Source organism: Acipenser ruthenus, chromosome 35 (genome assembly GCF_902713425.1).
Source record: "Acipenser ruthenus chromosome 35, fAciRut3.2 maternal haplotype, whole genome shotgun sequence".
NCBI lineage: Eukaryota > Metazoa > Chordata > Actinopteri > Acipenseriformes > Acipenseridae > Acipenser > Acipenser ruthenus.
In genome coordinates this window covers 1981529-2001795 of record NC_081223.1, presented here as the reverse complement: position 1 = coordinate 2001795, position 20267 = coordinate 1981529, and the positions used below count along the sequence as shown (strand labels likewise).

The window sequence follows — 20267 nt, the reverse complement described above, 5'->3', positions numbered from 1 at the left end:
ACGATTTAAGATGCTTTACAGACTGAATATTGGAATTGACAGCCGAAACTGGGGGATAAAACTGCTTGTGATCAGTGGGCAGGTTGCATACTTTGCATACCGTATTTGGGAGAAAAGAAAACGGATCATCTCAACTGCAGCAGCTGTAGCAGAGTGGCATAGCAGAGTGGCGCAGCGGAAGCGTGCTGGACCCATAACCCAGAGGTCGATGGATCGAAACCATTCTCTGCTAGCTTGTTTTTCTTCTGTTGGCAAAGTAGATTTTCTAAAATTTTACATTCCAATTTAGTGTGTGTATTTCGTAAATGTTAATGTGTAGAAACAGCAGGTACGCAGCTTATCTGCCTCTACCCATAGAGGACGCATACATTTAAAAAAAAAAAAAATCTGAACACAAGGTGTGTTTATGTAATCTGATACGTTGCATCTAGACTTAATTGTTATGGTTAACACAATTAGAGTAAGATATCATAACAATAGAGTTAAAAGAACATTCAAATAAGATGCCAGTTAAAAATGCACCAAAAATGACAAGGTAGCCTCAGATTAGGACAACGGCACTTAAAGGGTAAGAAACACATTTGCAGCAAAACCCTTGAAATGACCAGAGCCTTCCTCCTCCTGAATACTATGCAGGTGGGCGGGGACTGAAACCTCCCCCGGCTAGAGAGATTGGTGATTGGTTGTTTCTTTAAATTATTAATAGAGAGGTGCACCCTGGGTATTACTTATCTTCTCTTTTTTACATTATACTTTAATTGAGTGGTTATTTCATTATGTGAATTTTGTGTTTGAAACGCATTGGCAATTATTAACATTACTATGAACAAGTGATATACTAGAAAGGACCCTGAATCAGACACCATCACTGCAGTGATACATGCCGGGAGTAGGGAAGTTGTTTTCCCCTGTGTTTGTTAAGACTATACTTTCAGGGTTCATTTCTATAGTTTGTTTCTAGTGAAATGCGTTTCTAAAGTGTCTGGTCTTGCTAACCATGATGAGGAGTTACAGTGTTTTCTTCTGAGCGTGAAGCGGGTCTTGGATGCTGCTTCACTGTAGCTGTTCTTGATCATTGATGACCGTTCTGCTCTCTTTTGAGGGTGGAGGAAGAAAACACAGTCTGAGTTGTTTGTGACAATTTATAAATAATAAATTAAAAATAAAAAGGAGTTTTAATTTTGTTAGCATCGTGGTATATGATATGTATTACAAAAGAAAGTTTCTTTAAGATAGGATATATTATCTAGTTTAAGTGTGTAGTGTTTGGAAAGCGGGTTATTAATATTAAATAACAGTGGATTCTTGTGTTTTAAGCATCGCCTAGTGGAAGAGAAGTTCATTACATGCATTTGCAGTCCGAAACTGGAGCAGAATAATCTATGTTACACTCATATTTTGGTGCATGTGTCAGTTTAGCTGGAAACAGTATTTTCTCATTAGAAATGACTGTTAGTATAACAAGGAAACTGCAAGCAAGGACTAAAAACACCAGAATGAGTATGAGCTGGCTGAGGTTGAAGATGAAGGGTGTCCTTTGTTGAGGGTAAAGTGGATAAATGTCATTGTAGAATGTCATCTTTCAATGAGCTGAAAACAAACACGGAACAGTGCAAACAGTTATTCAGTACTTCTCGCTGACCAGAACACTAACGCTGTCTGCAAACGTCATTGTCTTTGTTAAAAATAAAGACAGGAAAATCAAATAATGGTTTTTAGCTGGTTGTTTTTTTTTCACAAGAATGTTTTCATATAGACTAGTCATTAAAATGTGCGTCCTTGAACAGCTTCTAATGTGTTCAAACTGTATACTACTTTATCTTTATAATATTTTAAAAAAATATTATATTTAATATTATTCTTGGCAAAATATGATAAACCATATCCCGTGGATTACATTATATATATACAGCTCTGGAAAAAATTAAGAGACCACTGCAAAATTATCAGTTTCTCTGGTTTTACTATCTATAGGTATGTGTTTGGGTAAAATGAACATTTTTGTTTTATTCTATAAACTACTGACAACATTTCTCCTAAATTCCAAATAAAAATATTGTCATTTAGAGCATTTATTTGCAGAAAATGACAACTGGTCAAAATAACAAAAAAGATGCAGTGTTGTCAGACCTCGAATAATGCAAAGAAAATAAGTTCGTATTCATTTTTAAACAACACAATACTAATGTTTTAACTTAGGAAGAGTTCAGAAATCAATATTTGGTGGAATAACCCTGATTTTCAAGCACAGCTTTCATGCATCTTGGCATGCTCTCCACCAGTCTTTCACATTGATATTGTCAGAGCAGAAGGAAGCAAGTTTTCTTCCAGGACAACTTGTACTTGGCTTGATTCATTCACAAAGACAAATCTGCCCGATTCCAGCCTTGCTGAAGCACCCCCTGATTAGTCCAATTTTCAGCTTTGCCCAACACCTGGTTGTCTAATGGTTAGACGGAGACCTGGAGAGGCCTACAAGCCACAGTGTCTCGCACCCACTGTGAAATGTGGTGGAGGACCGGTGATGATCTGGGGGTGCTTCAGCAAGGCTGAAATCGGGCAGCTTTGGCATGAATCAAGCCAAGTACATTTTAATATTCCACATAACATATTACTTTGAAAAACATAATATGTTTTTTTTTTTAATACAGTCCTATTTGAGTATTTAAAATATGGTTATATTCAAATGCCTGCAACGGTGTGCTAATTTAACGAAGCGCCTAACGCCGCTCGGAACGTTCGCATTTTTAAATCCTAACGGTCTCTGCTCAGCTGAGTGGAATGTTCACGAGCCGGTTGCCTAGCAGCGTCTCCCCCTCCTTCTCTGCCCCGCCCTCTCGTCCTCTCTCGTTGCTCCAGCTAGGAGTTCAAATTTAGCTTCGTTATATTAGCGCAACTCTTTACTAACTTTTACAAATTAGCTTATTAGAAGCTTCGTGTTTTTAAGATGGTTCAAGTGCAGTCCGGGCAGACCGTCTGGAGCATCATTACAGTATACCACACTGCGCTCAGCTTTGTGTGGCGGCTGATACACAAAATAATGAACGACTGTTCATTATTTTGTGGCATACAAACATTTTCAAGATCGCAGTGGTGGTAATGTCACGGGTGTCGAATGTGTTGATTATTATTTTATTCAGTATTATCACTTATGATTTTTGAATTTTAATTGGATTGGTTTTCCTTTTTTTTGCATAGTTTGTTTATTTGAATTATTGTTTAATTTTTGAGCGTTAGATGCATTTTAATGTGTATTTGTTCACTTAACCATACGTCATCCACTCTCTGGTCCAGACCTCCTCTTAGGGCTCCTGTCCAGACGCCTGTTTGGACAGCCCTCTCCATAGGGTGCTGCGCTTCAGCTGAAGGCCTCAGGAGAGATCCTGATATCCTGACATAAACCACGAACGCAAAGGTTCTTCTCAGTACCTCTTTTCAAATGTCTTCAATCACCAAGTTCCACAGTCCTCCCAGGTGAGTCCACGAAAAAAAATAACAAAACGAAACTGACACTGTCCGTGCACAAAAAAAAGCCCAACCACTCGCTGTCTAACCTCTTTATTTTCGTTTACTTCCCTCGGCTTCTCTCTCTATCCTATTCCGGTATCTCCTCGTTCCATGCTCCCAGTCTCTCAGTTCCTCACCCTTTTAATACCTCAAAGCCCTTTTAATTCCAGGTGTGTACAGGTACCTGCTATTGTTTGGGGTGGGACCTGAGGTCCGTGTGCACCGTGCTTGTGATAAACAAAACAAAAAAAAATACTTTAATTACGAACTCCGTTTCACCCGTGCACCAAACAAAATAGACAAATAACAATCAACACAGCAAAAAACACAGTGCAAACATTAGATGAGAAAAGCCCCTTTGTGCCAGTGCGCATTCAGAGGAGACGCGCTGAGAGAATCCGTCTTCTGTGTCACTCAGTACTGCCAGCTTTTCCCTATTGGTGATATATTGGTCAGCATAGCTGCTTTCCAAGTAATTGACCAGAGACGATTCCCAGCCAGTACAACTGTGTTTATGCCCACGTTTCAAATAATGAAATTTATAAAAGCAAATCGCATTGTTTTATGTTTTCTTTACTTTTAAAGCTGAGAATCAAACACACTTCCAACAACTTAATAGCCCTGCTGGCTACGAACACGTATTGAGTCGGCTGTTTCCCATGACCCTGGTGATACCGAGTGTTTTCCTAGTATCAGCGTCGGCATTACCATGTGTTTGGCATGTTTGCTGTACACTCTAGCATTGCATAATAAGCTGGCATTACTCCCGGACTTCGTGGCGCAACGGTAGCGCGTCTGACTCCAGATCAGAAGGTTGCGTGTTCAAATCACGTCGAGGTCAAAGCCGTCTTTGTTTCTATTCCACACTATTTCATTTTTTTAACGTATTTGAATGTTTCCGGACATTTATTTATACAATTTAGCCTATAGAACATATTGATTGTATAGCGATCAAACAGAGATTTATTGTATTGCGATTTTTATGTTTCATTTGATACTGCACAATAAATTAAAGTGAATCCGAAATTACTGTTGACCAGTCTTCATTGACACAGTTGGGTAATAAAGTCATATTAACACTTCCTTGCATGAGATAGAGAACATAGCTATAGAAATACTAGTTTTGAAGAAATTTAAAGTACAGCAAGTAATGATTGGTACCTTTAAGCTTAACAGACCTTTAAGAATTAACAACGACTTTCAATGTACACGTTTTAGAGCTCAGCGTTTGTTGAGGCAGTTCAAGCGCTGCACTTTCAGGCAGCCAGTTCCAGTGTTTGCCTTTTGGACTTACTCTGGAAGGAATACAAAAAAAAAAAAAAAAACATTTGTTGAGAAACGCATTTGTAAAGGCATCGGATTCTATTATGGTGTTGCCGAGCTGTTGAACGTTTCTCATTACAGGTTTACTGGATTGCCAAAAAGAATGCTACCTCGAAACACTTGCCTTGTCAAGCGGAAATAGCTCAGTTGGGAGAGCGTTAGACTGAAGATCTAAAGGTCCCTGGTTCGATCCCGGGTTTCGGCAAACAACAAGACGATATTTGTTTTGTATTATTTTGAACTACAAAAAAAGAGCACATTTATCCTTCAGCGTAATTGGATGAAATAACAGCGTATCAGAGTGCCATTTTCTAATGTGATTAAGAAATGCAAAAAGCATTGTCCCTGGGTGGGCTTGAACCACCAACCTCTCGGTTAACAGCCAAACGCGCTAACCGATTGCGCCACAGAGACCAACCTGTTAAGCCGCCAAAGCATACGGGAGTGATTAGCAAGACGAGATGCTGCAGAACGTGATCGAGGGAGCAGAACACAGCAAAACCTGAGATCACATCTAAGATGAAAGCAAGATGGGGCAGGAAAGTCTATGTAATCCTTTATGGCAGCACAGCATATGTCGTTTTGTTAGATAACACCCTGGGAGACAACAGAACAGTGTGTGTAAATAGCTACATTGGAAACCATATACTTACGACTTAATTTTGATACAGAACTGTGGTCATGTGTGATCTGTTTTCATTATGATAATAAAGCTAGAGTTCAGTGGATTATATTTGGAATCTTTGGTTCTGTCATTCAGTATATTCTCAAATAAGATGACAAATTAATAGCTCAGTTGGTTACAGTGAAAGTACCATGCACCAGTCACCCCGGCTAGCTCAGTCGGTAGAGCATGAGACTCTTAATCTCAGGGTCGTGGGTTCGAGCCCCACGTTGGGCGTCCTTTTTAAATACAAATTGAAGATGTTTCTTCGAGACAACGGAGCAATGTCTGATTCTGTTCACATTGTATACAGTATTGCAACAAAATTACTTATTGGTCATTGTCAAGTAGCAATTGCTATTGTAAAATGCATGCATCGTTTATAGCTATAACGATATTGAAATAAATAATCTAACTTTTTGGGTTGACTTCAATCCGATTCTTTTTTTTACAATTGTCTTAACATCATTCATGGAGCTACAGTTGGTATGTGCGTAAACCCAATCGGGCCTTGATACGAGAACCCTAGTGTGTGCTGAAATAAATAATGCGGATTTCTAAATTAACAAATGCAGCTTATCAGAATGCCGAGTGGTCTAAGGCGCCAGACTCAAGGACTCTGTCTTTCCAAAGAATTGTGTATTTTGGTCTCTGAATGGAGGCGTGGGTTTAAATCTCAACTCTGACAGTTTAATTGTACGTATTTTTAAAAAGAATACATTTTTTTACTTTACTATAAAAGATTGTTTTAAGGAAATCAACAGCTGATACCAATCTCTTTTCAGCACTCAATACCATTTTAATTTCCATTTTAAATCAGACTAAAATAGTGTTAATAACACAGCTTGCATTTTTGTTGTAAACAGACTACTTTTTAAAGTCACTGAAAAATATTTTGTCTAAACATGTGTTATTTAACTTGATTGTTTTAATATTCCAAATAACATATTACTTTGAAAAACATCTCCGTCTACCACTGGATCGTGGTCTCAGGCTGGGATGCGGACCATTGAGAACAGTATAAACGATCTATTACTGGAAGTAGCTTACATGAGAAATGCCCTCGTTTAACATGCTAGGATGATCCCTACCGTATGCTGTGGTGGTTTAACAGGTTGGTCTCTGTGGCGCAATCGGTTAGCGCGTTCGGCTGTTAACCGGAAGGTTGGTGGTTCAAGCCCCGCCAGTGACGATGCTTTTTGCATTTCTTAATCACATTAGAAAATGGCATTCTGATAAGTTGTTATTTCTTCCATTTACACTGAAGAAAAAAATATGCTTTGTTTGTTAGTTCAAAATAAAAACAGTTTTGTTGTTTGCCGAAACCCGGGATCAAACCAGGGACCTTTAGATCTTCAGTTTAACGCGGTGCCAACTGCGCTATTTCGACTTGACAAAGCTAGTGTTTCGAGATAGCATTCTTTTTGTCGATCGCCTTTTTGTCAGTCCAGTAAACCTGTGTATTCTGAGAAACGTTCAACAGCTCGGAAACACCATAATAGAATCCTGACAAGCTGCGTTTGTTACAGTAGAAAACCGCATTATTTATTTCAGCACAGTCTAGGGTTGTCTATTGTATCAAGGCCCAATTGGGTTTATTACGCACATACCAACTGTTGCTCCATGAAAGATGTAATGACAATTGTAAAAAAAGAGACGGATTGAGCCAACCCAAAAAAGTAAGATTATTTATTTCAATATCGTTATAGGTGTAAATGATGCACTCATTTTAGCAATTGCTATATGACAGTGGCCAATAACTAATTTTGTTGCAATCCTGTATACAATGTGAACAGAATCAGACATTGATCAGTTGCCTCGAAGAAACTTCTACAATTTGTGTTTAAAAAGGATGCCCAACGTGGGGCTTGAACCAACTACCCTGAGCTTGAGAGTCTCACGCACTACTGACTGAGCTAGCCAGGCTGACTGACGGCAAATTCTTTCACTCTAACCAACTGAGCTATTAATTTGTGGTCTCAGAATACTGAAAACAGATTCCAAATATAATCCACTGAACGTCACCAGAAACAGCTTTGATGACACAAAGTCGTATGACACGAACCCTAAGAATGTTATTCCAGATTCATTCGCTTAGAAACAACTGCAGCCTCCCTGCCTCAATACAAATAATACCAATACAAAAATCGAATTACATGTATTTAGTCTACAGGAACCAGGGACCGAGGCAGATAGGTAAGTTCCTGCTTCAAGTAATTTTTAAATTAACTCCATTCAGTTCCATTATAAGGTGGTGTTTGAATTAGCTGAGTTAGTGTGTGATTAGTACCAGGTGAGTGGTTAAATTGATTAGAAGTTGATTTGCCATTTGATTGGTTTCCACACAGTTTAGTTGGTTCTTTTGCCACGCAGTTGTTTATATATATATATATATATATATATATATATATATATATATACACTACTGGTCAAAAGTTTTAGAACACCTCAATTTTTCCAGTTTTTATTGAAATTTACGCAGTTTAATGTCTCAATGTACTCTGAAATTAAAGCATAGAACAAATAAGCAATTGGAATTAACAAAGAAATCATGGAATCGTTTTGTTTAACAAAATTTAATCTAAATTTTTGACTCATCAAAGTAGCCACCTTTTGCAGATATAACAGCCGAACACACTCGTGGCATTCTTTCTACAATGGAAATCAAATATTGTTCGGAAAGTTCTTCCCAACACTGTTGCAGAAGTTCCCACAAATGTGTTGCACTTGTAGGTTGCTTTGCTTTCACCCTTCTGTCCAGTTCATCTCAAACCAGCTCGATGGGGTTTAAGTCTGGAGACTGTGCTGGCCATTCCATGATTTGAGGCCTACCGTCTTGTTCTTTTCTTCTAAGGTAGTTCTGATATAGCCTGGAGGTATGTTTTGGGTCATTATCTTGCTGTAGGATGAACCCCTGACCAACTAGGCGTATACCAGAGGGTATTGCATGGCGCTGCAAAATGCTGTGGTAGCAGTTTTGGTTCAGGGTGCCACTCACTCTGTGCAAGTCGCCGACTCTGGATCCAGCACAAGAGCCCCAGACCATCACGCTTCCTCCTCCATGTTTGACAGTTGGTGTCACACACCGCGGAACCATCCTTTCGCCTACTCGACGGCGTACAAAAACCCTGCGTGATGAACCAAAGATTTCAAATTTTGATTCATCGGTCCATAAGACCTTCTTCCAGTCTTCAGTATTATTATTATTTATTTCTTAGCAGACGCCCTTATCCAGGGCGACTTACAATTGTTACAAGATATCACATTATACATTATTTCACATTATACAGATATCACATTATTTTACATACAATTACCCATTTATACAGTTGGGTTTTTACTGGAGCAATCTAGGTAAAGTACCTTGCTCAAGGGTACAACAGCAGTGTCCCCCACTGGGGATTGAACCCACAACCCTCCGCTCAAGATTCCAGAGCCCTAACCACTACTCCACACTGCTGCCCAGTAGTCCACTGGCGGTGCTTCATGGCCCAGGCAAGCCTCTTTTTCTTATTTTGCCATCTTAGCAATGGCTTTCTTACTGCCACTCGACCTATCAAGCTGTGCTTGAAGCTGTTGTCCTGTGAGCCGCCTATCACGCAAGCTGTTGACTCTCAGAAACTTGTCTTCTGATTCTGTTGTGGCTTTGGGTCTGCCAGACCTCTTCCTGTCAGAGTTTCCTCCAGTTTCCAAGTGCCTTTTGATGGTGTAGGAAACTGTACTCACTGACACCTTGGCTTTCTTTGCAATTTCTCTAAAGGAAAGACCTACAATTTTAAGGGTTATAATGGTCTGTCTGTCTTCCTTTGTTAATTGCCTTTTTCTCGCCATTATGAGAGCAGTATACTACTTCCTGCAGTACAATACTGTCCAAATAATGCTTAAGAGGGTGTAGTAACACAGTCTGTTCCAACACTGCTTTTATACAGACAGAGGGTTTGTAAGTAATCAACAAAAGTTGGGACACCTGTAGGAATTGTTAGCATCAACTTTCAAGGGTTAATTTACTTCCATTGCTGCAGAACAGCTGTAAGTTGTTAACCCATTACTTGTTCCCTGAAAAAGGCCTTTTTGTATAACTCTGAAATGTACATTATTTTTCAGTTTTTGGTAACCTAAACTTTTTTTTTTTAATCTCTGGCAGTTTACCGCTTACCTTTGTACCATTTCAGGTTAGTCACTGGACTTGAACTGCTTAAATTTCAATAAAAACTGGAAAAATGGGGGTGTTCTAAAACATTTGACCGGTAGTGTATATATATATATATATATATATATATATATATATATATATATATATATATATATATATATTAGGCAGCCTATTTCCACGCCAGCAAGAAGTGCCAGCAAACAGAAGAGCCTCAACAAAAGAGCCGGGAGTCTAGCTGTGGGAGTCTAGCTGTGGGAATGCAGCGAGGGGAGGCCTGCGCTGAGATGCTGTTCGAATAGATCCGAACCTAACAGCGCTCTGGAAGAAGCTATCTACTAGTCAGGTCTGTACCCTCCACCCCACCGCTCCCACTGTGCCTATTTGTCTTACCTGTCCTGCTGTGACTGTCTCTCACATCCCTGTTCTGTCCTCTCGTCCTCGTCCTCTGCCCTCTCTTCGCCGCTGCTCCTCCAACCCCTCTAACCTCATCCCTCTGCCTCTCCCCCCCTCCCGCACACTCTCTGGTGCACTCTGGAACTGTCACTCTTCTGCTAACAAAGCTGATTTCATCTCTGCCTTTGCCTCCCACCTCTCTCTCTCGATTTCCTTGCTCTCACTGAAAACTGGCTGTCCCCTGATAACACTGTAATTCCTGCTGCCCTGTCCTCTCTCTACGTCCTGTCCCATACTGTCACTGGACAGGGAGGTGGGACTGGTCTTCTCCTCTCACCCTCCTTACTCTTTTCGGTCCCCTCCGACCTCTCCTCACTCTCTTTTAATACCTTTGAATTTCATACTGTCCAACTAACCTCTCCCTGTGAACTCCTGTTAATTGTACTGTACCGTCCCACTGAACCTCTCGCTCACTTTCTAGATGAACTTGACTATCTACTCTCCTCCGTCCTCTCTGTCTACCCCAACTGTCCTGTTAGGTGACTTCAGTATCCATCTCTCCAACCCCAGCCACTCTGCCGGATTTCTCCCTCTCCTTCACTCCTTCGACTTCTGTCTCTCTCCACCCCCCCTACCCACAAAGCTGGCTGTCAACTGGACCTCACCCTCTCTTTTTCTCTGTCTCTCCCCTCTCTCCCTGCTCCTCCTACCCCCACTGTCACCTCTCGCCGTAACCTCCGCTCTCTCTCCCCCTGTGTCCTTGCCTCCACTGCTCTCTCTCACCTCCCTCCTATCGACTCCTTCTCACAACTCTCCGTAGACTCTGCTACCTCCACCCTCTTCTCCTCCCTCCTCCCTCGACTCCCTCTGTCCCCTCAGCTTCCGACCTGCTCGCCCCTCCTCTCCCCAACCCTGGCTCTCCTCTGCGCTCCGCTCAGCAAGAATCACATCTGCTGAAAAGAAATGGAAGAGAACCAACTCCCTGCTGCCCTAGACCTTTACCGCACTCTCCTCTCCTCCTTCTCCTCTACTCTCTCCTCTGCTAAATGTACTTATTTCCAATCTGTAATCCAAGCCTCCACTAACAACCCAAGTAAACTATTCTCTACCTTCTCCTCCCTCCTAAACCCTCCCCCCTCCTCCTCCCTCCTCTATCTCCTCTGATGACTTTGCCTCTTTCTTCTCTTCTAAAATCTCAGATATCCGCAAACTCTTTAACACCACTTCCTCCCCCGCACCCCCTCCTACTCCAACCCCTACACCAACTGCATCCCCTACTAACTCACCCTCCTTCTCCAGCTTCTCTCCCCTCTCAGACTCTGACCTCTCCTCCCTGCTCCAGGGTCACAAACCCACCACGTGTGCCCTGGACCCCCTCCCTACTCACCTCTTTCAAGCTGCTGCTCCTGCTCTACTTCCCTTCATCTCCTCCCTTCTCAACACATTATTATTTTATTATTATTATTATTTGTTTATTTAGCAGATGCCTTTATCCAAGGCGACTTACACAGACTATGGTGTGTGAACTATGCATCAGCAGAGTCACTTACAGTTACGTCTCACTCGAAAGACGGAGCACAAGGAGGTTAAGTGACTTATTCAGGTTCACACAATGAGTCAGTGGCTGAGGTGGGAGTTGAACTGGGGACCTCCTAGTTACAAGCCCCTTTCTTTAACCACTGGACCACACAGCATCTTATCTCTCCTTTCTGGTCTCTTTCCCTCTGCCTTCAAACAAGCCTCTATCACTTCCCTCCTCAAAAAACCTTCCCTCAACCCCACCTCCCTCCAGAGCTACCGTCCTGTCTGCCTCCTACCCTTCCTCTCCAAAACCCTCTAGCAGACTGTACACCGCCAGCTCTCTACTTTCACGTCCAAACACTCTCTGCTCGACCCTCTCCAATATGGCTTCCACTCTGCTCACTCCACTAAAACCACCCTCCTGTCTGTCACCAACTCACTAAAGTCTGCCCGAGCTGCCTCTCTCTCCTCTGTCCTAATTCTCCTCGACCTCTCTGCTGCCTTTGACACTGTTGATCACTCTATTCTACTATCCTCTCTCGCTGACCTGGGAATCTGGCACTGCTCTGGCCTGGTTCTCCTCCTACCTCTCCAACCGCACTTACCAGGTAACCTGACGTGGAGCAACCTCCACACCTCGCCCTCTCTGAACAGGAGTCCCCCAAGGGTCAGTCGGGTCCTCTCCTGTTCTCTCTCTACACCAGCTCCCTGGGTCCCCTCATTGCATCCTATGGTTTCTCATACCATTGCTATGCTGATGATGCTCAGATTTTCCTCTCCTCCCCACATCTGACTCCACCATCCCCTCCTGTATCTCTTCCTGTCTGTCTGTTATCTCCTCCTGGATGCACCTGCATCACCTCAAACTCAACCTGTCTAAATCTGACCTCCTGTACTTTCCCAACTTTCATTGGCTCATGATCACCGTTCTCATCCAGTTCAAGACTCTTGTACTAGCCTACAGATGCCTTGACCAGACTGCACCCAGCTACCTCCAGACCCTCATCTCTCCCTACACCCCCACTCGACCTCTCCGCTCCGCCTGCACTAGAAGACTTGCTCTACCTCCTCTACGATCCCCTGCCTCCAGAGCCCACTCCTTCTCCACCCTCGCCCTGCAGTGGTGGAATAACCTTCCTACAGATGTCAGGACTGCCCAGTCCCTGACCACATTCCGGTGCCTCCTTAAGACTCACCTCTTCAGACAGCACCTGTAGAACTCCTCTGTTTTTCGCCTGGGACACTATCACCCTTCCTTAAATGCACTTTACTTGCTCTTATCTGCCCCCTATTTTACTGCATTTAATACTGTATTTCAGAGTACTGTAATCTGCCAAGTGTTTAATCTGTAGTATTTTGTATTTAATCAGATCCTGATGTAACTATCACTGACACTGTTATCTGCTGTATTATTGAATTGGATTTTGTCACAATTGTACTTGCTTGAACCAAAAATATTATTACTTGTACTGTGATACTTGAAATGTATTTGCTTACGATTGTAAGTCGCCCTGGATAAGGGTGTCTGCTAATAAATAATAATAATAATAATAATAATAATAATAATAATAATAATAATGATAATAATGGTAATGTTGTCCGTATCCTCCTTTGTAAAAACTTGTGAAAAGTGATCATTTCATATATTTGCTATTTTTGTTTTCTTTGTTTATGATTTTGCCATTTCTATCTCTTACACATTTAACCTCCTCTTTGAATGTTCTCTTGCTGTTATAATATTGGACAAACATTTTGGAATTGGTTTTAGCCCCCTAAGCAATGTTCATTTGTATCTATCTCTCTTGGCCTTTCTAACTTCCTTTTTGAATTGTGTTTGCAGTTCCAATTAGGAGGAGTGGCAAACACTGTTGCAGCAGCAAAGGTCATTCAAAATGATCTAGACAGCATTCAGAACTGGGCAGACACATGGCAAATGACATTTAATAGAGGTGTAAGGTACTGCAAACAGGCAATACATTTCTTCCCCCTTTCTATATTGGTTAATTGGGGGCTCTAGTTTTTTTTTTTTTTTTAACTTCACTGAGTCCCTTGTCCCTGTGCAACCACAATGTAGAAACATATAGAGAATGTATGGGATAGGACAATAAACATCACTGCTGTTTCTCTTAAAGTGTGTTTATTTATTTATAATACTGGACCCTGTCTTAATACTGTATTACATTCTGAATATGAATATAGATGAATTATTAATTGTTGATAATACTTAGAATACCAGATACATATTAACATTAACAAGCAATACATGTGATTTATTTAACAGTTGTTCATTATTTTGTGTATCAACCGCCACACAAAGCTGAGCACAGTGCGGTATACTGTAATGATGTTCCAGTCAGTCTGCCCGGACTGCACCTGAACCATCTTAAAAACACGAAGCCTCTAATAAGCTAATTTGTAAAAGTTAGTAAAGAGTTGCGCTAATATAACGAAGCTAAATTTGAAATCCTAGCTGGAGCAACGAGAGAGGGCGAGAGGGCGGGGCAGAGAAGGAGGGGGAGACGCTGCTAGGCAACCGGCTCGTGAACATTCCACTCAGCTGAGCAGAGACCGTTAGGATTTAAAAATGCGAACGTTCCGAGCGGCGTTAGGCGCTTCATTAAATTAACACACCGTTTCTGGCATTTTAATTTAGAAGAAAACCATATTTTAAATACTCAAATAGCACTGTAAAAAAACACTTTACTTCACTTCCATACCGTTTTCCAACAAATAAAAGGAAGTGCGTATTTATAATAAGTATATTTGTTATGATATTAAGACTAAACAAATGTGCTTCAGTTTGGTGTATAATTTATTTATTTATTAAATGTTGTAGTATTTCTTTTTTTTAATATTGTATTGTTTTCACAAAATAACATCCGTACATTATCAGTTCATCTGCTAGAGTAATCAAATCATAAATATTACTCGTCAGTAATTCATACATAGACACGCTGTAACTTCAATTAGTTAAAATGTAAGGCTGGATTAAAGTTTAACCAAAGAAATAAGTAAATACATTAATAACGACATGAAACAAAAATACGTTTTGGTAGCTCATACGTAGGCCTATTTAAATTACAAAATGCGACCTGTTTTAGAAATTGATTTATATACTACCTGCCATTTAAATCTAAATTATATTTAAAACTGTTTGAGGGGCAGACTAGCATAGATGATTTCTAAAATCCATTAATATGTACACCACATTAGCACTCCGAGAAACATAGAAATTGATCATTTGTAAAGAATTAGCTGTGGGATTATAATCAGAATTATGGATGCATGGATTTTTGATTAAAATACACCCACATGTATTTTTCTTTCATGTCGTAATTTATTTATTAATTTCATTTTAACCCCTTGCTGGTGCCACGGCTTGTCTCTGTATCAATTCACTGATATTTGAGGTTTTGTTTAGTACACACTAGCAGGTGATCTGATAATCTTATTGATGTTATTTTGTGAAAACAATAACACGTTAATACTGTGCTACAAAAAATGACTCGCCGTGTTGTAACTTGTGCGGGTGATGTCATGGGTTGTCATGGCAGCGCCGATCATCACGGGAGGGGTTATCAGTGGTTGTCGGGGAAACGCTGGAGTTCCGCTGGCTTCCGAGGTATCCAACCCGAATATCTAAATCAATACAGTGACAACAAAGGAATGTGACATATAAACCTAATGACTACATTAATGAAGCAGTAATACACGACAGGGTGTGTGTGTTATCATGAGGTAATATCACCACGCCTTGGGTGCGTTGGGAGGCACTAGACGAAGTGGAGTTCTTCAACCACCCAGGAAGTGGTGATATATCTCATGATAACACACAGACCCTGGAGTGTATAATTGCTATTATTAAATGGGTCTAGGAGTGTGGTGTTGTTGGTAAATAAAGAAGACTAAACTTTATTTTAATAATTTTTATTTGTGAAACCCCCCACTGAGAGTAGTTCCACAGTAACTAAAAATGGTTAGATTAACAATTAAACATTTGATTTTAAACTGTTTTGTATAATATTTTCTTTTTCGGGGCTTCGCTAATAGTTTCTTGTTCAGGCTTTGTAGATATTGAACTGGATCATTGTTTCAACGTGTATGTCTGGGTTTTGTCCAGTAGATGGCGCTGCTGCTGTTGTGATGTTTTGTTTAGCAGAATGCAGTTCACGTACCGTGTTACAAACGGGACGGTGCTGCACAGAGTGGTACAAACTGTGCAATTAAAATCTCCGGTAGTACTACAGACGGGCCGCCCATAGTCATCTCTGATTAACCCAACATGAATATAAATACGAACTCAGTGTGTTTCAAAGAGCAGTCCGTTGCAAAGAGCACACAGAGTGACGGCGCCGGAGAGTTTGATAGCAGATTTAACATGAATGTGCCTGATCGAGTCTTGCATCAAAATCAGCGTCCTCTATATAATATAAACACATTACACAAGGGGTTGCCAGCGGGTGTAGTGAATTCAGTTCCAGTAATCGAGCACTCTCTCTCATATATATCCTCCTGTTTTACCAAACAGCTCAAAGAATGGAACTTCTGGTTCGGACTGGTGCGCGGATCTAAAGATTCCCCGCATCGGGTGTACCGGTTTGTTACGGAACGTGTTCCGTGAAAGGAGTTCATCCAGTAACAGACTATATAAACTAGTCAAAACAAACATGGAGAACAACATGTGGTTAAGTAACAGTTTGTTTAACCAATTCCTCATAAAATAAGACTCAGTTGTACACACCGTATTAAAAACTGAAAAGTTAAACTAATACCTTACTTTGAGCTCTCACCAGGGACCACTTCCAGTAAAAGACGTATAAACCGCAGTGAACAAAATGAAAACTTGCATTCATAACAAAAAAAAAAAAAAAAACTCTGATGCTAGAACATAATAAATTTTTTATATATAATTTGTTGATAATTTAACCCTAAACTTTGCATACTGAAGGTAGCATGTCAAAGCAAGAAGGAATATAAAAATAGGGTTACAGCTCCATGGAGGAGGAGGAAAGTCTTTGCCCCAGCGTTCACAATGAATTAATGAAGGGTCCTTGAATAACACACCATATTGAGAATGGCCTGATCAGACAACAAGCAAAGCATTCAATGCAGTAAGAGGAGAGAATCCCATTAACATGGCCATTCTGACACACACCAATATATAAATCTGTGTAGAATTAGTCAAGCACCCACCAAAAAAAAAAAAAAAAAAAAAAAAAAAAAACACCCACACAGTCCAAACAGCCTTTACAAGCAAGATTTTTTTTTTTATTTATCAATACACACTTTTTGGCATTTTCCAAAAATATACAACTCCAGCTACAAAGACAACCACTGAACACACACCCATTGCAGCTCCCAGAAGGGACCACACATTGAATTGGCCTGCAAGAGAAGAAAGAAATAGTTAGAGGAATATAAAGAGATAGTTATATATTTTACTTGAACTGCAGTTGTGTTCTCATCATGCATATTACCGCTTCGAGGCATAAGGTGAAGGGATCCATCTCTCTTCAGCTCAATTGGGCCAGAAGACACAAATGCCTTTACTGCACCACCATCCATCCCTTCAGCACTGCAACCTACAGGAGGAATTAGGAGGAGTCCATCAAAACAAATGGACAAAAATGCATGCAAAATGTCCCCCCCCTCCCGCCAACAGACAGAGCTCTTACCAAGCCTCTGTTTCCCTGGAATGCACCGTCTGCTACAGAGGCTGTCTGATGGCCGGTTTGAATCACATATCACAACACTGCAGTGGAAGTAAATCTGAAAGACAGCACACCTTGTCAAGAAAAACTAGCATCAATAGATCAGGCAGGACCATCATCCAATGAGGATTACTGAATTGAAAAACAAATATATTGCATCATAGCAAGTGTTTCTTGCAAAAGTACAGTTATATGTCTTCATTCCAACTCACTAAAGATTTGAGCACAGTGACCATTTGCTGCTTGCAAAGCAATCCATACCATGCATTGTGGTACAAGACCCCCATCCCAACACTCCACTTTACCTGTACTTTCAGTGCATCCCGGCCGCTTGTGAAGGAAAACATTTTCACTTCAAACCTCTTCAGATGGGAAGGGAACAGCACTCTTGCATTGCTGGAGACTGGGTGAAAGATGGTCAAGTACTCATCTGCAGAGTTCTCACAGCTAGAAAGAGAAAGTAGGTCAGGAGCACATCAGCCACAACTCCAATTCCTAGGTTTTGTAGCAGCAATATCATATTCCAGCATCTTACCTGTCCACAACAACATCCCACTTAGGAGAGCTATTCCTGTCAGCAGAATAGGTTGCCCAGCAGTTCTCCAAAAACAATTCAGCCTGTGGATCCCTGCTGTACAGGAGCTCTACCTCAAAATACAAGGGTCTTCGCAAGTACTTCACAACAGGGTAATCCCGAGCTCCATAGAAGTCGTTGTAGGTTGAATCTGCAGAGATGCAAGGGAGAATTTAGGTGGAAACACGCTACTAGAGCATCTATATTATTTCAATTGCCAAGTCCTACCCAATGCAAGCCGCATGATGACTGCAAGGTCCCCCAAGCCAGGCTGGACTACAGGTGCAGGATTATTCTGGTACAAGAACTGCACTACCTTGGTGTCATTGACCAGATAGTGACAGGCAACTCTCAACCTGGAAAGAGGAGATGGGGTTAGCAGAGTTTCAGCCTCAACACAAGGATACTCAATTTGATTGCAATCCTTACCGGTAAGATGTGAACAGCACTTCATTCTCATAAGTCAGGAGGTTGTTGTCAAACTGGAAGAGAAATCACAAAGGCTCAGGTTGCAATGAACTTGTAGATTTAGTATGGAGCTGCATACTAGCTAATATGGTACTCGGGATCATCCCCAGCTGTGTACTAACTTTGTACCAATTTCACAATTTAAAAATAAAAAGCGTTTGTCATGAATATTGCAATTTCATAATGGAACACTTTTTTGGGACCTCATGTTTGTTCCAGTTAGTATGATACCACAAGTCTGTCTACAGAAACTGCTAGAATATGGTATTGTTTTAGTAACTTCTAGGAGGGCAACAGCAGTAAAATTTTGGGTTTGTCGCAAATACACATTTGAATACGCAGCTGGTGACTCTTGAGCTGCAATTGGTATTAACTAATGCATTACTTTAGTCCCGACCTCACCACCGGATCATCCCCAGTTAGTACACTCCTTCCAGTTCACTGCCATTGACCCAAATGGTCTATAGGCAGCACATGCAATGCCATAACAAAGTCATGTCATGTGTCACAGCACCTTGATCAATACAATGAAGGCATCCTTCAGATGACAAGGGTCTGATTCATGCAAGCAATTCAGCCGATACAAACACAGGTCACTATGGGTATCCAGATTGATCCAGGGGTGTTGGGGCCAACTTGTCAATATGTTGAACCTCCTCAAAATATGGTTTTAAATTTGTCAATACTAACCCTTCTAGTTGTGCCACAGGAGTTGACATTGAAGTAGAAAACCGCATTGATAGCATCAGACTGAAGAGGCCGGCAACTCGGATCCCTTAGAGTTAGTCGACTTGGAGACAAGCTGGGGACAGATTCCACTTTCACAGCAAGAGCTGCCATAGTTCCATTGGTGAAGCAATCTGAAACACAGCATTTGGATCCAGGTAAAGGAAACAGATTATTGCTCGAATAACACTTCATTGCAACCTTTGGCCAATCTCAAAAGCAGCTATTCTAAAAGAATAACTTGTCTGCAGGAGAGTTACCAATCATCTTTGTAGGGAAACTGCAGGACAGGGAGAAATCAGCCACCACAACCATGGTCCCAATATCCTTCAAGGTCAAGTCAAGTCTGCTTCTGATGCCCGAAGAACTGATCACCTACAGAGACAGTACATCAGGTCAGTAATGTGTTGAACCCAAGACAACTAAAAACACATTAAAGTTCCATCACTTACTTCATATGTGGCATCAACTGAATTGTATGGCACAGTCATCCAGAAATTGGTAGAGTTGGCATTATACTTGTACAGGGCAAGCAGACTTCCACCAAGTTCTCTTGAGCCCACAAAAGGAACCCAGTTGCGACCCATGTTGCCATATGTTACCATGGTATAGAATGCAGCACCATCACAGTAGCCAGTTACTGTAGGTGGAACTGCAAGAGAAAGAGCAGTTGTCAGGGCAATGGACTGGATTGGTTAGAAAAGGGTAGTTGTTGACCAAATAGTCAGGCACTTACTGATGTCTTTGAGAATGGCTTCGACTACAGCAGGATGAGTAAAGGGTGTATTCTCTGGCACTATATTCAGCAAGTAGGTCAGGGGCAGAATGTAGGTTCTGGTGTCTGGAGGAGTTACCTGAAAGAAGAGCAAGGGTTTGTAGGATTAAACCCAAAGTCAGACAGCAAGCAACACGTCCACAGGAAGAAAGCGTTTTGAAAGGGCAGTTGGATGGCTCAACATGTGAGATGTTACCTTTTGCTTCACATTGGGGTCCTCAAATGGCACCTGGAGGGTGTAGGTCTTGGATCCATTGGGAAAGACATGCTCCTGGACATTATAACCTTTTAGGTTGGCTTCTGGCACAGTTAACGTCTCTGGTCCAACTATAATTTTGACCAGCTCCACATCAGGCAGGAATGTCCCCAGGGTCACATTGAACACTCTGGCTTTAGGAACAGTGTCTGAAATTAAAGCATGCAGTTAAAAATGAAGGATATGAAGTGGAGCA

General features: G+C 41.2%; 2 protein-coding genes and 4 non-coding genes across 6 annotated transcripts in view; 4 read left to right on the top strand and 2 right to left on the bottom strand.

The window, feature by feature from the left end:
* The window catches only part of LOC117395269 (DELTA-stichotoxin-Hcr4a-like), a 412383-nt gene that overhangs the window by 224235 nt on the left and 167881 nt on the right, over positions 1-20267 (top strand). The gene's annotated exons all lie outside the window — the stretch shown is intronic.
* Positions 920-1132, top strand: LOC131705589 (small nucleolar RNA U3). The gene has a single exon (XR_009310537.1). It is a non-coding gene; the product is annotated as a small nucleolar RNA U3 (small nucleolar RNA).
* Positions 4277-4348, top strand: trnaw-cca (transfer RNA tryptophan (anticodon CCA)). Its single transcript has one exon. It is a non-coding gene; the product is annotated as a tRNA-Trp (tRNA).
* On the top strand, positions 4963-5035 carry trnaf-gaa (transfer RNA phenylalanine (anticodon GAA)). Its single transcript has one exon. It is a non-coding gene; the product is annotated as a tRNA-Phe (tRNA).
* Positions 5171-5244, bottom strand: trnan-guu (transfer RNA asparagine (anticodon GUU)). Its single transcript has one exon. It is a non-coding gene; the product is annotated as a tRNA-Asn (tRNA).
* LOC131705190 (zona pellucida sperm-binding protein 2-like) lies at positions 16831-17989 on the bottom strand. Its single transcript, XM_059007441.1, has 5 exons — positions 17808-17989; positions 17578-17719; positions 17237-17330; positions 17039-17143; positions 16831-16946 (listed from the first exon to the last, which is right to left on the bottom strand). Exons 2-5 carry the CDS (start codon positions 17617-17619, stop codon positions 16837-16839), a joined length of 351 nt encoding a protein of 116 aa, XP_058863424.1. The 5' UTR covers positions 17620-17719; positions 17808-17989; the 3' UTR covers positions 16831-16836.

Bases quoted from the DNA above. Each gene is read 5' to 3' on its own strand.
- LOC131705190 (XM_059007441.1), bottom strand. From the start codon at position 17,619: ATGTTTTCCTTCACAAGCGGCCGGGATGCACTGAAAGTACAG. The intron at 17,144-17,236 runs GTAAGAGCTCTG...TTCCTCCTGTAG, and splicing joins TCCAGGGAAACAGAGGCTTG to GTTGCAGTGCTGAAGGGATG. The intron at 16,947-17,038 runs GTAATATGCATG...CTTCTCTTGCAG, and splicing joins TCACCTTATGCCTCGAAGCG to GCCAATTCAATGTGTGGTCC.